Genomic DNA, 16,977 nt, shown 5'->3' on the forward strand with positions numbered 1-16,977 from the left:
TCAAATCAAAACCCTGCCCATGGATAGCCATATGTCCTTGGAAAATATACTACACTCTCTGACTTGTCTGGAAAATGGAACCAGTAACTCTCTGCCTTCCAAGAAATTGAGAGAATTAACTTTTGGCCAAGATGGAGGTATAGGTAGATACACTGTGCCTCCTCACACAAACAAAAGAAGGACAACAACAAATTTAAAAACAAAAACAACCAGAACTGACAGAAAATCAAACTGTATGGAAGTCTGACAACCAAGGTATTAAAGAAGAAACATTCATCCACACTGGTAGGAGGGGCAGAGACAGCCAGCTGGGGTGGAGAGGACTTACAACAATGTGGTGGCCAGTGGACCAGGGTGGGCATGGTGGCAGCTGGCAGAGTAGGAAGCCCCACATCTGCATGCAGATAAACCAGGAGGAACAACTGGGGAGCAACACAGTGTGTGAAACCCAGGGTTCCAGCGCAGGGAAATAGAGCCTCAAAACCTCTGACGGAAAAAAGCTGTGAGGGTTAAGGCAGCAGGAGAAACTCCCAGCCTCAGAAGAGAGTTCGCTGAGAGACCCACAGGGTCCTAGAACATACACAAGACCACCCACATGGGAATCAGCACCATCAGGGTCCAGTTTGCTTATAATGGAGAAAGTGACTGAAAGCTGGCCAGAGCCCAGGAAGTGGCATTGTTCCCTCTCAGACCCCTCCCCTACATACAGCACCACAACACAGTGATGTGGATTGCCCCACCCTGGCAAATGCCTAAAACTCCACCCCTTACTACACAACAGGTGCCCCGAGACAAAGAACATGGCCCAAATGAAAGAACTGATCAAGCTCAAAAAAAAAAATACAACTAAGTGATGATGAGAGAGCCAGCCTATCAGATGCAAAGTTCAAAACACTGGTAATCAGGATGCTCACAGAATTGGTTGAGTATGGTCACAAAATAGAGGAAAAAGTGAAGGCTATGAAAAATGAAATAAAGGAAAATGTACAGGGAACCAACAGTGAAGGGAAGGAAACCAGGACTCAAATCAATGGTTTAGACCAGAAGGAAGAAATAAACATCCAACCAGAACAGAATGAATAAACAGAATTCAAAAAATGAGGAGAGGCTTAGGAACATCCAGGACAACTTTAAATATTCCAACATCTGAATCATAGTGGTGCCAGAAGGAGAAGAGGAAGAACAAAAAACTGAAAACTTATTTGAAAAAATAAGGGAAGAGAACTTCCCCAATTTGGTGAAGGAAATAGACTTCCAAGAAGTCTAGGAAACTCAGAGTCCCAAAAAAGTTGGACCCAAAGAAGCACACACCAAGGCACATCATAATTCCATTTTCCAAGATTAAAGTTAAGGAGAGAATCTTAAAAGCAGCAAGAGAAAAGGAGACAGGTACCTACAAAGCAGTGGCCATAAGACTATCAGCTGATTTCTCAAAAGAAACCTGGGTTTTCACAGGCAATAAGGGGCCTGTGAATAAAGAAGTATTCAAAGTCATGAAAGGCAAGGTTCTACATCCAAGATTACTCCATCTGGAAAAGCTATCATTTAGAGTAGAAGGGCAGATAAAGTGCTTCCCAGACAAGGTCAAGTTAAAGGAGTTCATCATCACCAAGCCTTTATTATATGAAATGTTAAAAGGACTTATCTAAGAAAAGGAAAATCAAAACTATAAACAGTAAAATGACAACAGACTCACAACTATCAATAGCTGAACCTAAAAACAAAATAAACTAAGCAAACAACCAGAACAGGAACAGAATCACAGAAATGGAGATCACATGGAGGGTTACTGGCAGGGAGGGGGACAGGGGAATGGGGGGAAAGGACAGGGATAAGAAGCATAAATGGTAGGTACAAAATAGACAGTGTGAGGTTAAGAATAGTATAAAAAATGTAGAAATCAAAGAACTTACATGTATGACCAATGGACATAAATTAAAGGGGGAGGGGTGTGGGGGGTGCAGGGTGGAGGGGAATAAAGGGGGGAAATGGGACAACTGTAATAGCATAATCAATAAAATATAGTTTAAAAAGAAATTGAGAGAATTATATGAGATTATTTCTATAAGCATGCCTGAATTCCTGGCCCAACAAATCACGGCACATATCATCATCATCATCATCATCATCACCACCAACATCAATGATAATATATCTTTTGGAAATATAGGAATGGTCAAATTAATACAAAAATGCTTCACTCTCTAAAATATTTGGGTCAACTGTAATTACAGTATCATAAATACCAGTAAGTTCTCTGAATCTTTTTTCTTTTCCTCTGCATCTTAACATTTGACTTTGTAATTTGGGTTTTTTGTTTGTTTTTGTTTTATTGGTAGTAGTAGACTTTAGAGCAGTTTTAGACTCATAGGAAAATTGATCAGAAAATACATTTTCCTTATTTCTCCTGTCCCCCTTCCACATGCACAGTCCCCACCCATGATAAACATCTTCAGTTTTCTTTGTTTTTCCAGTGGGAATCTGATTTCCTGTGGTTAACATAGCAGAGTTAAAGCTGAATGTCTTGTAAGTAAAGTGACAGACCTTTCCTCAGATAATGAGAGGTGGAAAGGAGTCCCATCACCTGGTGGGCCTCTTGGTGTCCAGAGATAGTTGCCACAAGGTGTTTAAATGACAGTGGGAGTCTCCACCTTATGCTGCCATGTACACAAGAACTGATGTGGCTTTCTTCTTTTTTTTAATATTAATTTTCAATTACAGTTGACATTCAAAACTATTTTACATTAGTTTCAGGTGTACAATATAGTGGTTAGAAAATCATATTCTTTACAAAGTGATTTCCCTGGTATTTCAAGTACTGACCTGGCACCATACATAGTTACTATGAGTGGATAAAATGTGATGGCACACATATACAATGAACTATTACTCAGCCATAAACAAGAATGAACACTTAACCATCTCCAACACTGTAGATGGACCTAGAGGGTAGTATGCTATGTGAAATAAGTCAGGCAGAAAAAGACCAATATGATTTCACTTGTATGCAGAATCTAAATAACAAAATAAATGAACAACTCACAAACAGACTTACAGATAACAGAGATCAAAATGATGGTTGCCAGAAGGGAAGGGAGTTGAGGGCTGAGTGAAAAAAGCAAAAGAATTAAAAAGTACCAATTGGTAGTTACAAAATACTCGGAAGGATGTAAAGTACAGCATAGGGAATATAGTGAACTCATGCAACTGAACACCAAAAAAACAAAAAGTCAATTTAAAAATGTGAAGAAAAGCTGACTGGACACTTCTCCAAAGACAAAATACAGATGGCCAATAGACATATGAAAAGATTCTCACCATCCCTAATTATCAGAGAAGTGCACATTTAAGCTACAATGAGATATCACCTCACACTTGTCAGAATGGCTATCATCAATAAATCAACAATAAATAAATCTATCCTGGTGAGGATGTGGAGAAGAGGGAACTTTCATGCAGTGCTGGTGACATTGAAAATGGTGACCCCACTATGAAAACAATATGGAGTTTCCTCAAAAAATTAAAAATGAAACTGGCTTATGACTCAGAAATTCACGTCTGGAGATATATTCAAAGAAACTCAAAACACTAATTTGAAAAGATATATTCACCCCTATGGTCACTGCAGCATCATTTACAATACCAAAATACAGAAGCAACCCAAGTGCCTATTAATACATGAGTGGATAATGTGACTTTCAATAGCCAACATCCTTGACAGCACAGAGAGTCTGGCAAATCTATTCATTTCTCAGTCTAATCCAAGTGTTGAGATTGCAGTGTGTTAGATGGAGCTTCTTGCATTGAAACTGGATCAATAGGTAATATTGGAATTTAGTCTTGGAGAGATAGTTTATGGACTTCCAAGAGACATTGGCTGTTTCAGTGAGTTGAGTATGTCAGCTATGGACAGCTTATTTAGTCTTGGTTAATCCAAAAGTGTACAGCTCTGTATTCCAATTACTACATTTGGCTGTCCTTTCAAAGATCATAATAAAGTCTGCTTATCAATGAATCAAGTCATTATGCAAAAGAGGATTTGAGTCCATTGCAATTTGGGAATATATATTCTGACTCATCTACAAAGCTATAAAATACAGCATAAATTTTTTAATTGAGATTTTAAAAAATACCCCAAAGGCAAGTAATGTTGTACAGATTATGAACAAACCAATAAATACAAAGCTATTTTTAAAGCTTCTCTGCAAGCTAGGCTTCCTAAGCTCCTTAAAGAGTAGTAAAGTGTAAGACAGAATTGCTACCTCTCCAATCTCCCACCACCTACAAAAATCACACGAGAAATCCAAATTCAAAGTAGACAAATGAGAAAATATGGATAAAATCAGGGAAAGTCACACCAACCAAGGGAGAAACTATTTTGATTTATGGCCTTGCAAACCCTTATATGTAAATACACTTGTATGAATGGGTGTGTATACATACACACATATATATGCATTCTTATATATAATTTAACAAAAAAGATTGTATACACTATTTTATAACACTTTTCATTTAGCAATGTAGTGTAAATGCCTTTCCTTGTTACCAAATACAGATTTACATAATCTCTTTTAACAGTATTTCATTGAATGATGAATTACAGTTTATATAACCCTTTCTCTGCTGTATATTTTATAAGGTTTTGATAATTTATTATAGTGATAATTTTGAAAAGAATGTTCCTGGTGCATGTGTTTTTATGTACTTGTTTGATATTTCCACAGAATTGGGTGTTAAGATGTACTTTGGAATCTTACAATTTGGTTGATGAGACAAAACATGCATGTGACAAGAAGAGAGGAAGGGTGTCTAAATCAGTTTGACAGCCAAGAGTCGAAGCCAGAGAGGCAATTTCTTGCTTGGGTTGCTACGTGAGGTTTCCTGAAGGAGAGTTGTGAGTGATAGAAGTTTTACTCGAATCAGCTTAAGTATAAAGGGTGTATTATCAGCTCATGAAATTGAAAGTCCACTTTGGTTTCAGACTGAGCTGGATCCAGAGTTCACAAGGTGTCATTGGGCACCCATGTGTGTGTATGCCATCTCTTGGTGAGCCACATTCTCAGGCAAGCTCTTTCTATATGGCAGCTGCCTCCAGCAGCTCCAGATTCAGGTGGTATTCATATGTCATAAGGAGAGAACCCCTCTTGCCCAGCTTCTCTGTTAATGCCTTGCAGACCTTTTGCCCATCCACCACTGTGTGAAGGGAAATGGGTATTCTGGTGGCTAGTCTGGGTCATGTGCCTTTGCCCTGTGGTGAGGGAGGTGGGCAATGTGTGACTGAAAGCCCTTCCCATGGAACAATTCTCAAAAGGAAAAATGCTGGATTGTGAAAAAAAATAAGATGATGCTGGAACTTGAAGGATGAGCAACCACATCCATTAGATGTTTTGGGGTGTGGGTAACAGGAAAATTCCAAATCAAACTAGCCTGTTTGTCAATATGTTATGTTATGAAATCTGGAGGCAGGGTAGGTTCTAGCACCACATGATCAGTAACATTGTTAAGCTGACTGAGGGTTGACTTCATCTCAAATCATATTTCCCCAATATGGCTACCAATGGCAATCAGGGCTCCTAACCTCTTTGTCCACAGCCAGCCCTTGAGGAAGTGAAACATCTCACCCTGTCAAGAACTATAAAGCCTTACCTGCCATCTGATTGGGCTAGCCTGGGTCATGTGCCCAACCTTGAACCAACAGCGGTCCCTGGAGACTACTACACACTGATTGGTCAATCTGTATCTACATTAGGAGGAAAGGGTGGGATTTCCTTCCACATGGGATATGGTAGATATTTGAAGGAAACTGAGATCCCATTAGAAGGCCTGTAGGATGAACACTGGGTGGTCAACCAACAATGGAATCCAAACAATGTTTTATTAGTTAGAAAGGAAACATGGAGTTGGATGAGGTGGAGAGGTGATTTATGGCCTGGTCATAGGTGACCAAAAATGTGGAAGCAAGATTACAGAGGCTATCCTGAAGCAAAGATGAGAGTTAACAAGGTCATTTGGAAGTATTCATTTATTTATTTCTTTATGGCACATATATTTATTGAGTATCTACTATGCACCAGGCCCTGTGCTGAGTGCTGAGTATAAATGAGGTAGATATAGTTCATATTCACATAGATTTCTATTGGGAAATACAGACAGAAAACAAATGAACTTCACATATAATATCAAGAAAAACAAAGCAGGGTGGGGGCATAGAGAGAAATGGGAAGAAGAGTCCAAGGTTTCTTGCATAGGTTGACATTGATCCAGGGTCCTGAAGGGGACAGATGATGGAGGCAGCCAAGGTGATGTTGGGAGAATGTGTTCTTGGTAGGAGGAACAAAAAGTACAAAGGCTATGGAGCAGGCATCCATGGCATGTTTGGGGAACAAGGATGTGGGCAAGGTGGAGAATGGTAGGCGACAATGTCAAATAGGAGGGGTGAGATCACATAGGGCCACTCAGGCATTGCAGAAACTTTGTTCTTACCCTAATTAAGATGTGAATTCATGATGACAGAGGATGCTATTGAAATAGAGAGTGGCCAGATCCTCAACCTGTGGCTCTGCCCCAACTCTGAATTTAATCACTCCTCCTCTCCTCTCTTACAGGCCATGTACATGTTCTATGCTCTGGCCATCGTATGTGATGACTTCTTTGTCCCCTCCTTGGAAAAGATCTGTGAGGTATGGGCCTTGATCCTCAGCATGTCTGATCTGAGCACTGGTACTGCCCCAGCCTGCTCCACCGAAGTCTCAGGGAGCCATCTATGCAACCCGGGATGGGAACACCAGACAGCAGCATGCTTCAAAGTAATGGGCAATATTAGCAGAAAAGCTCCATCAATCTGCTTAGACTTTCAGGACACCCATCCATAGTCGTGTTTTAACACACATGGCCAGTTTTCCCTGTTCCATTTGGCTGTAACTCATGGTACTTTAGTGTTCTGCTTCCAATTTTCTTTTCCTCTTTTAAATTCTGCTCTTCCTTTCTCCTTGTTGCTTCCTCCATCTTCCTCTCCTCTATTCCCTTCTGTTTCCATAACCTTCCCATGGTGATTTGTGGGGTCCTTGTAGTGTAATAAATTTTCAGCCACACATATATGTCACCCTTCCTCTGTGTTTATGTACAGAAATGCTCCAAGCAGAGATCTAAAAGGCAAGAAGATGAAAGAACTGGCCACAGAGACAAGGACATGGACTCTATTCTAAATCTGCTCAGTGATGGCAGGCTGAATGCCAAGTTAAATCCCTTTCACCAGAAAATATTCAGCATATCTAGAATTTTTTCATTCTCTTTTCTCTTTCATATCTTTGTCTGTTTTGAAATGTAATTTCTTTTATCTGGAAGCTTTTTATTTTATTTTATTTTATTTTTAATTCAGAGTCACATTTCAGAAGGGCTCTCCCAGATGCACCTCCCATCTGGAAGTCAAGTTTCTTTATGTAGTTCTCAAACTTTGTCTTCCCTCCCTCTTCCTTTCTTCCTCCTGCCAAGTGTCAGAATTCACTAGGTCTTGGGGGCCAGCAGGGAACAGCAGTTTCATTTCTAGTAAGTTTCCAGGTTCTACTGAGCTACCAGTCTGAAACCACACTTTGAGAACCTCTAACTTAAGCAGTTCCTTCTAAATCCTGGAAGTCTGTTAGTTTTGTGTACTTAAAAATAAAAGAATTGTTCCACAATAATCCTAGAGAGGCTCCAGGAATGGGTTCCTCATACAGTGGAAGTAGGAGGAGGAAAGAGTGAGGTAATATCTGAGGTGGATAGTGGGCAGGTATGGAAGCCCTTTGTTCAGCGTTAACCTGAGAATTGGGCCACCTCATATGGAAGATGGAGAAGCTCTGAAACCCTTGTAATTGGAGTCATTTTTGCAGTCTCTGAAATATCACCATTTGGTGGTTTATCTTTTATGCAAAGCACACTACTCTCTCTCTCTTTCCTACACAACCTTTTTAAAAAATAGCAAAGACCCTATTCTACAAATGTACATATTGGGTTGACCAAGAAGTCTTTATGTGTTTTTTTTTCTGTATAACAGCTCTAGTAATGCTTAGTTATCTTTAAATTCATTCAAAACAATTTGTTAGATTGTATTGTGACAGCTGTCATCTCAGCATGTGTTAAAAAAACTTATCAAATTTTGGTGAAATTTTGTGCAGTCATTTTAATCTTTAAGAAGGAAGAAGATATGCAACATTTTTGCATTTTATGCTTTATTATTTCAAGAAAGGTAAAAATGCAACTGAAATGCAAAAAAAATATTTGTGCAGTGTATGGAGATGGTGCTGTGCCTGATCAAACATGTCAAAAGTGGTTTGCAAAGTTTCCTGGTACTGTTGACATTTTGGCCAGATAATTCTTTGCTATGGGCTTGTCTTATGCATTGGGAGATGTTTGGCTGCACCCCTGGCCTCTATCCACTAGAAGCCAATAATGGGAAATAGATGACATACTCAAAATATCCAAATCAATAAAATGATTCGTGAAAATGAAAAACATGTCTTTTATTTCACGGAAAAAATGTAACAGACTTTTTGGCCAACCCAATACAATTGTCAGAATGCATAATATTCAATTGAGGAAATCCGTAGAACCTGCAAGCACACCCAAAGGAAACAAGATAAAGTCTATCTTGGTCCCTGCTATCTAAGTGCTGTAGGGCACAAAGCAGTTCCCAAATCATACTCACAAGGGGTTGGAGGAAGTGCAGGGACATTGGAAAGTGCAGAGAGAGAAAGAGGAAGAGAGATCTCATTTGGCAGCGAGGGGATCAGGGAAAGGTTCATGCAGGGCTGGATTGAAGGGAGGGTGTCAGTGGCAACACATTTCAAGGAATGATATTTTTGAGCAGAGAAGAGTCTGAGACATATATCAGATCAGGAAAACCAGGGCTGGAATTGGCATGTGACAAGCCTAAAGAATGCCATCCTGGGGTTTGAGAAGTTGTTCAGTGCTTGGGAGGGAACTGGGAAGGTTTTAGACAACTATGTTCTGGCAGATGGAAGGAAGCTAGAAGCAGGAAGTGATTCTAAGTGTCTGGTGAGATGTTGCCATGGCAGAAGTGAATTAAGAATGAAAGTGGGGGAGGAGGGATATAAGGAGATATGGAGGAAGAAGCCAAGTGAGTGGGTGACTGAGAGAAAACTGGAGATGATCCCAAGGTGTGGACTCCAGAGCTAATGGGGATCCTGAGCTGGAAAAGGCATGGCAATGCAAAGGTCATAGCCCTGGGCAAGTCTTGTCAAACCACCCAAAGAGTGTGAGCTTTGATTTAAGTGACCTTCCCACAGACTCCCTGCTCCTGGTGAAACAGGATGCCAGCATGCCCTTACAAATACACCTTTCAACTCGAGGTATCAGCACCTCCATCTTAGGGTCTCCTCAGAACTCCATGTGAAGTTTATGTATTTGGTCAAGAGTGAGGAACCCCAGGATTCCAGATCAAAGTGCTCCCTTAGGGTTCCTGCAGCAGACCTTAGCTGGTCAGGGGAGCCAGTAGCCTATGCCAAGGCCATACTGCCCCTCCATGGCTGAGCAAGGAAGTGCAGCAGCTGGTGCCACAGGGAAGAGTGCCCTTCAAGAGGAGCATCTCTTAGCTGAGATGCCAGAAGGAACTGGCTTACTGACTGCCAGCAGCTCACTTTCTGAAAGCATGATTGAAAGCAAAAAGCTAAACATGCTTACCAGCTCCTAATGTGCACTTTTCTTGTCTTCTTGCAAGTCACCTCTGGATTAACAAATAGGGTGGCCTAGAGAGTTTGTTGTATAGAGTATCTTGGCAGGCTGGCGCCTTGTTACTTTCCACTCACTCCTCACTCTTCCTACTCTAGGCTTTCAAGATTGGATAGAGGCACCAGCCCCAAAAGCCTCCATAGCCTCATACAATTAAGGCTCAAAAGCTAGTTACCATGAACCTAATTTAGCCTGAGATCAGCATGGTATTGAAAAAAATCAAAATGTTTTGCATTAAAAAATGTGGATTTTGGGCATATCTTAAAAAGTAAGGGTACTTGGATGGAAGAAAACTAGATATCAGGTGGTAGGCACACAGTAGAGTATATAAATGTTATAAATATAGACACCTAACCAATGTCACCCCAATAAATTTAATTTAAAAATAAAGATATTTGGCAACTCAGTGGAAACTGAGTAGTGCTGACTTAACCACTCCTCCCTATTACCTGCATGGCCCTGAGGACATTGGGGTTTGGGACTCTTAGATCATGCAGCTCTCTCCCTAATCCTGCCACTCAAGGAGGACAATGAGAAGAGCTGTGGCCCAGCCAGGAAGGTCAGTCAGGAGTGGCTGAGCTCTGGGAGGAGGTGGAGGAAAGACCAAGCTTGAGACCTGGGAGTCACAGGGTCCCCAGGAAGAACTCCATTCACTTGTGATTTGCCCTTGCTTTTTCGTAGCGCCTGCACCTCAGTGAAGATGTAGCTGGGGCCACGTTCATGGCGGCGGGCAGTTCGGCCCCAGAACTGTTCACATCTGTCATAGGTAGGTGATGACCTAAGGATGTCTCAGCCCTGACCTCTGTAAAGGACCTCTGTGGTTGTTTTTAATTATTATTTTATTGAAGTAATGTTTTTACTTTGCATGGACATATCCCAGACCAAATGCCAATGCTGCTATGGGACAGTGTCTCTAATGCAGATTGGAAAGTTCTCTCCAATCCTCTGCTGTTTCTTATAGATTCTCTATAAACAGTCTAACACTTAAGAAAGCTCCTCCACACACACCATGGAATACAATTGGCCACAATAGTCAGGCTGATGTTCGGTCTGTGTTTCAGGTGTCTTCATCACCAAGGGTGACGTGGGAGTTGGGACCATTGTGGGCTCTGCGGTGTTTAATATCCTGTGCATCATTGGAGTCTGCGGGCTTTTTGCTGGGCAGGTAAGAGTGACAGCAGAAGGTGGTGTCTAGGGAGGGGAGGCGTGGAGGTGAGGCAGAGGCCAGTCTGGTGGAAACACAAGCAGCATGAGGGTCAGTGCTCTTGGGCAGTGATGACATCGGGTCTCACACCCCAAGAGGCTGGTCCTGGAAATTCCCAGGTACCATCATTTTGTCTCTGTGTTGATAGGATATAAAGTGCCCAAGTTCACATAAATAATTAATCAGACTGAAGATGTGGGCCACAAATCTAAAGGTGTTACACTCACTTTGATATTATTGATCTGAATTGGAAGATCTAAAATAACTTTAGGTATGGTTTTGCCTCAATGTAAATAAAGTAAATAAGAGAGAGGGGGGAGATGGGAAATGATGCCGCTTTTTTTTCTGCTAAGAACAATTTATATTCATCACAGATTAGGACCCTATCTTTCTTTATCTATAGCCATCAAGCATTTTACTTACATGTTCACTTTAGCTTACTTTTGGGGTTGAGGAGCTTTCATGCTTGCATTTTATCTGTTCCACTACTGGGGGTGTCACAGGGTCTTTGTCCTTTGGGAAATGGTGTGTGTTTTGGAAAGTCTTGGTAAGACACCCCAAAGTCACCAAAGTGTGAGGCTTTCTGGTATCCATAGCATGTTAGTGGTAAACAGAGCTTTGTAGCTATTCTGCCAATTCTCATGTCCTAGTTTCTTTGTAGGAATTTCATTTGGAAGCAACATGATCTTGAACTCTCTGCCCTATCACCCAGAACTCTGAGTATCTTCTAGAATTGGCTTCTAAGAAGCCATCCAGGGTGCCCCACATGCAGTTTTGAGGTACCTGGTAGTCTTAGCCAGCTCCTTCACTATGGAGGATACAGAGTCCTGATAGAAGCAGCTGACTGGAATTTTCTCTCACACCCTTTTCCAGGCCCCTCCATCATTCAGTCAGCTGGCCAGGGCACCAAATGCTGCCTATCTCTCTAACGCCAACTAGAGTGTGTTTAAAGCAGGATGCACTCTTCTACATCATTGTTATTCTCCACTGCCTGCTTTTTACTTCCATCTTCTTTGTGCCAGTTTATTTGTCTGGGTAGCCTGGTGAGTTTCTTGCTTCTGGTGGCAGGCAGAAGGACATCTTGATCTCATCAGGAGTCAGCTCCAGGGCCCACAGGTGGGCAGTTACTTCAGTTACTTCAGTTACTTCTGAAAAGGGACAGCTGTGTCCACATGTGGTTATTGAATTATGCCCAACTTGCTGGACTGAACATTTTTTTCTTCATATGTTCAGTCAATTATCTCTTGAATTAGATTTTGTGGACCCACAATGTGGTGCTTTTTAGATCTCCTAGAGATGTAGTTAGTTCAAAAAAAGTCTGTCTTTGCCTTCACTTCCATTTGTACTTCATTGACTCTCGCTTGAGTCGGAGATGAACATTCATATCCCATAGAAGAGCTGTTGCTATTAGCACTCTCTTAATTAGCATTGTCACCATTAGCAGTATAATTATTAGCCTGACTGTTATTAATGTTGTCATTAGTTCATTAGTCATTTGTACCTGAAACTTGGTGCAAAGGCAAACCCAAAGAGGGAGAAATGATGTAAGGAAATGAAACAAATGACTGGGACATGTCTAGGAAATGCCATACAATTAATTACATAGAATTGGCTTGAATGCATTTGTGTTTCATAATTTATTAGCAATGCAGTAAATCACTGGCATTGCTAGAACACCTGCTTAAAAGTAAGAATGCTTCCTGAGCTTTAGAAAATGCTGTTATCAGTCACCTTACCCCTCCAAAAGGTCTTTGCCAAGCTCATCTCACAGCCCTGCAACCATCATGGAGAGAAGTAGCAGCCACGATGATGTTAGAAGTAGCCTACATGATGATTCTGGGTGCCAAGCATTCCTTCCATCTTTCCTTGTCCTGTGCTCACTTGGACAGTTCCAAAGCCACACAGCTATCTTCTTCAGAACTTTGTAAAATCCCCAAAGTCTTCGCAGAGGGAGCAAAATGATGTTTTGGGCAACAGACTGGCCTGAGTTTGAATCCTGACTGCCATTACTAGCTGTGCAGCCTTGGATAAGTTGTTTTACCTCTTTAAACCTTGGTTTTCTCATCTAGAGAGTGGTTTTAAGTGCACCTATTTCCTAGCATAGCCATAGGGATGAAACAACATGGTCAACAAACAACATGTGGCACAACAGAGTAAATGCTTAACAAAAGTTAGACACCATTATCATCTCTCAGAATAGTAATCTTTGGGTCTCTTGCCTCCACATTCCATTTGGGTCACTTCAGTAATTTAACCAACCAGTGGAGGAACTTAGAACTAACTTGTTGAACAGCAGCCTGATGTCCCATGGCAAGGGACGGGAAGGTCAGGGGGAAGGCCTTCTAAATGAAAATCCAAATGAGGAGATGTTGATTAAAAGAACCATCTCAGAGGATTGGTCCTTGCATCTGTGCAGTCTGGTCAGAGGGAAGGAAAGAAAACTGAGTAAGAAATGAATAGTGCCTGGCATATTGAGCATCCCTCCCAGGCAGTGGAGCCTTTGCAGCAGCACATTCCAGCAAACGATGGTCATTGGCAATTGAAATGATTATAAATCCAATCACAGTCTCACTTAGCATTGTTACTTATGTTGCTCTGCACTTTGATTTGGCTGTGAGGATTACCAGCAAGTGCCAGTGGGCCTCTATCTAATGTATTCCTGCATGAAGGGCTACACATGACCAAGTCTGTTACCCATCTGAAATTAAAGTAATTAAGCCATAACATTTGAGTTCCTGTCTCAGGGTTTTGATGAATTTGATGTAATTAAATGTCTGCTGTATTTGCAGTTTGCAAACATACCCAGTGTTTCAGTGTTCGCCTAAGGTGCTTTGGGGAGTTTTATGGGACAAGAAGGAAATTGCTTCTTAGAAAGTGGTTTATAGAGTGGTTCTTGGCATCCCACAGTCATTTATAGAGCTGTGATCATACAAGTTTTTTTATTTAAAAACAAAAAATAATAACAACAAAGAAAGAATACCAATTTATTTCAATTTTGTATAACAATGTACTTATGAATTTAAATCCAACATTCAGAGCATGTTAAGCTTTAAAGACATAACCACAAACAGAGAGTAAACAGTTTAACTGCAATCCAGATGAGGACTTTCATATTCCAGTTATTACAGGCCAGCAGATGGCTCCAGTTTATAATAAAGAGCCTCAACATCAGCTCTCCTGGCATTCTCCAAATGTGCCTGATGTTCGTTGGCAAGGTCCATCTAATCTTGGCTGGGTTTGCCTTTTTGTTCATGCTGGCCCTTTCACACAAACCTGCTTGCACATCTGAACTGAAACCTGCCTTCAGTTGGGTTACCCCAGAAGGAGAATCTGTGCAACAACTCCAAGTTCAAGTAGTTTATCTAAAAGGTGATCCCAGGACACGCCAGCTGGAAAGTAGGGAAGTGAGACAGAGAAGAGAAAGTAACCAAGAAAAGTGTATTAGCAAGCAAGCTATCGCTGTAGAAATCTGAAATATACTTCTAAAAAACTGGGAGGTGGTGTAGAACATGGGCCTCTAAGTTATCTCATTCAAGGGGAAGGGAACTGGGGCATTAATCCACCAACCTTCACTAATCATTGGGTAAGGACTGTTTCTGAGAAACATTAATTCCCTGGCATTCCATCTCATTAAGCATAAGCAGAGTGAACTTTGGGACCCAGAGAAAACTCCCAAGCAAAGACACAAATGGGCTATAGTTGAAAGGACCTGAAAGAGTAAAAGGTGAGGAGATACAAATGGGGCCCATAAGCATTGGCTACAAGCTCAAGACTAAGCCTTTAAAAATAAGCCACCTGGGAGATCTCTCTTCAACTCCCTTGGATGAAACACAAACATTATTACCAGGTTGACTATTAAGCATTCAGGACCAGGATATTTTGCATTTAGGGGATGTTCTCTGATGTTTAAAATAACAGCAACCATTGTAGGCACTTTCTGCTTTCAGTTAGGCCACAGAAGACTTTAGCTTTCATGGGAGCACCAAAAAAAAATCCGGATAGCATAAATATCATTCTTATATATGGAACTATCAAAGAACAGTGGAGACAAGAGAGGTTTGATGAACTGAATTCCAGAGAGAGAAGCCCTTTGTAAGTGAGCTGTGAGACCTGGAAGGTCTAGATGCAGAAAAAGCAGAAGGCTGCTCAAGACCCAAAACTTTACTGGGTGGACACAAAGCCAACTGAACTGCTGGCAGTGGCAGAGATGGTAGGATTTATTGGAATTTGAAAGACTATCACTTACAATAATAGTTTGCTCAATACTGCAGTCCTCTCTACTCTCTACAAATTTGCTGAGAATAATGGAAGTGAAGTCAGGACTGGTAAGTAGAAAGAAATCATTCCATCTGTCCCATCTCCCACATTCCCCTAATACCTAAAATTAAAGACTCTAAAGGGGCTACATTGAATCCCCAATCAAAATCTGGTAAAAACTGGGAGACTAGCCCTTCCTTAGAAAACCTGGGGTCAGGGGTTGTGCTGGCTAGAAGTGAGCTGCAACCCATTCCATTCACATGAACCCTTGCTGAAATTGGAATGATTACCTCCTCACTTTAGCCAACTGAAGAGAGAAGAACTTGAAATTTCCAGAGGAAAAAAAAACAATATTATTCTTCAACTTTCACTCTTCTTTAGTACATAATTTCCAGGTTGCAATAATAAGTGATAGAACCTGTAAAGAGACAGGAATACAGCTTATAACCAAGGGAAAACACCCACAGGAGCAAACCACAGGTGATCCAGATACAAGAATTAGCAGAAAAGAATTTAAAACATTTATCTTAACTAGGAAAAGAGGGGAAGATTAAATGAAGGGATGGGTAATTTGAGGAGAGAAAGGAAAAAACAAATAGAAATTATATATAAAAAATAATAACAGCTACCATTTCTTAATCTCCAGTGTATAGGTACCACACTAGATGATTTATAAATTTTGTAGACCTATGTGCACTGTGTTTTAAGATAGTATTATTATCATTTACAGGCAAGAAAATGGGTACCTGGGGAACAGAGAGGCTACCATGAGGTGGTTAAGCCTGGATTTGAGCTTACATCTGCCGACTATAAAATCCATTCTGTTTACACATTAGGGAGCCTATGATTTTAAAAATCTCCAGATGTTATTGCATTATTAAGATTATTCATAGCCTTTATGTGTTTTTTAGAGGTGTTGAGTGTAGCTGCTGAAACAATGCAAAGAATGGACACTTGGGCTACTTCCATATCTTAGGGATTGTAAATAATGCTTCAATTAACTTAGAAGTGCTTATGTTCTTTTGAATTAGTGTTCTGGGTTTCTTCAGATAAATTCCCAGTGGAATTGCTGGGTCAAAAGGCAGTTACATTTTTTTCTTTTTTGAGGTATCTCCATACTGCTTTCCACAGTGGCTGCACCAGTATGCATTCCAACCAACAGTGCAAAGGGATTTTCCTTTCTCCACATCCTTGCCAGCACTTGTTTGTTGATTTGTTGATGATAGCCATTCTGACAGGTGTGGGGTGATATCTCATTGTAGTTTTAACTTGCATTTCTCTGATTAGTAGTGACATTGAGCATTTTTTCATATGTCTATTTGCCCTCTGTATGTCCTCTTTGAAGAGCTGTCTATTCAGGTCCTTTGCCTGTTTTTTTTTTAATTGGATTGTATGCTTTTTTGGTGTTGAGTTTTATAACTTCTTTATAAATTTTGGATATTAACACCTTATCAGATGTATTGGCAGATATGTTGTCTCATTCACTAAGTTGTCTTTTTTTAATGGTTTCCTTTCCTGTGCAAAAAGTTTAGTTTGATGTAGTCCCATTTGTTTATTTTTTTCTTTTGTTTCCCTAGCCTGAGGAGATACATCAGACAAAATATTGTTAAAAGCAATATCTGAGATTTTACTGTCTTTGTTTTCTTTTAGGAGCTTTATGGTTTCAGGTCTAATATTTAAGTTTTTAATCCACTTTGAATTTATTCTTGTGTGTGGTGTACAAAGGTGGTCTAGTTTCATTTTTCTGCACATACCTGTCCAATTTTCTCAATACCATTTCTTTAATA

At 40.6% G+C, this 16,977-nt stretch overlaps 1 protein-coding gene across 1 annotated transcript in view; it reads left to right on the top strand.

The window, feature by feature from the left end:
* SLC24A3 (solute carrier family 24 member 3) overlaps positions 1 to 16,977 on the top strand; it is a 554,001-nt gene that overhangs the window by 379,809 nt on the left and 157,215 nt on the right. Inside the window, exons 4-6 of the mRNA XM_045833580.1 lie at positions 6,609 to 6,683; positions 10,411 to 10,495; positions 10,791 to 10,894. Coding sequence (XP_045689536.1) covers positions 6,609 to 6,683; positions 10,411 to 10,495; positions 10,791 to 10,894 — 264 coding nt within the window. The remainder of the gene's footprint in view (positions 1 to 6,608; positions 6,684 to 10,410; positions 10,496 to 10,790; positions 10,895 to 16,977) is intronic.

This window comes from Phyllostomus hastatus, unplaced genomic scaffold (assembly GCF_019186645.2).
Source record: "Phyllostomus hastatus isolate PE091 unplaced genomic scaffold, TTU_PhHast_1.1 phas_contig_17, whole genome shotgun sequence".
Taxonomy (NCBI): Eukaryota; Metazoa; Chordata; class Mammalia; order Chiroptera; family Phyllostomidae; genus Phyllostomus; species Phyllostomus hastatus.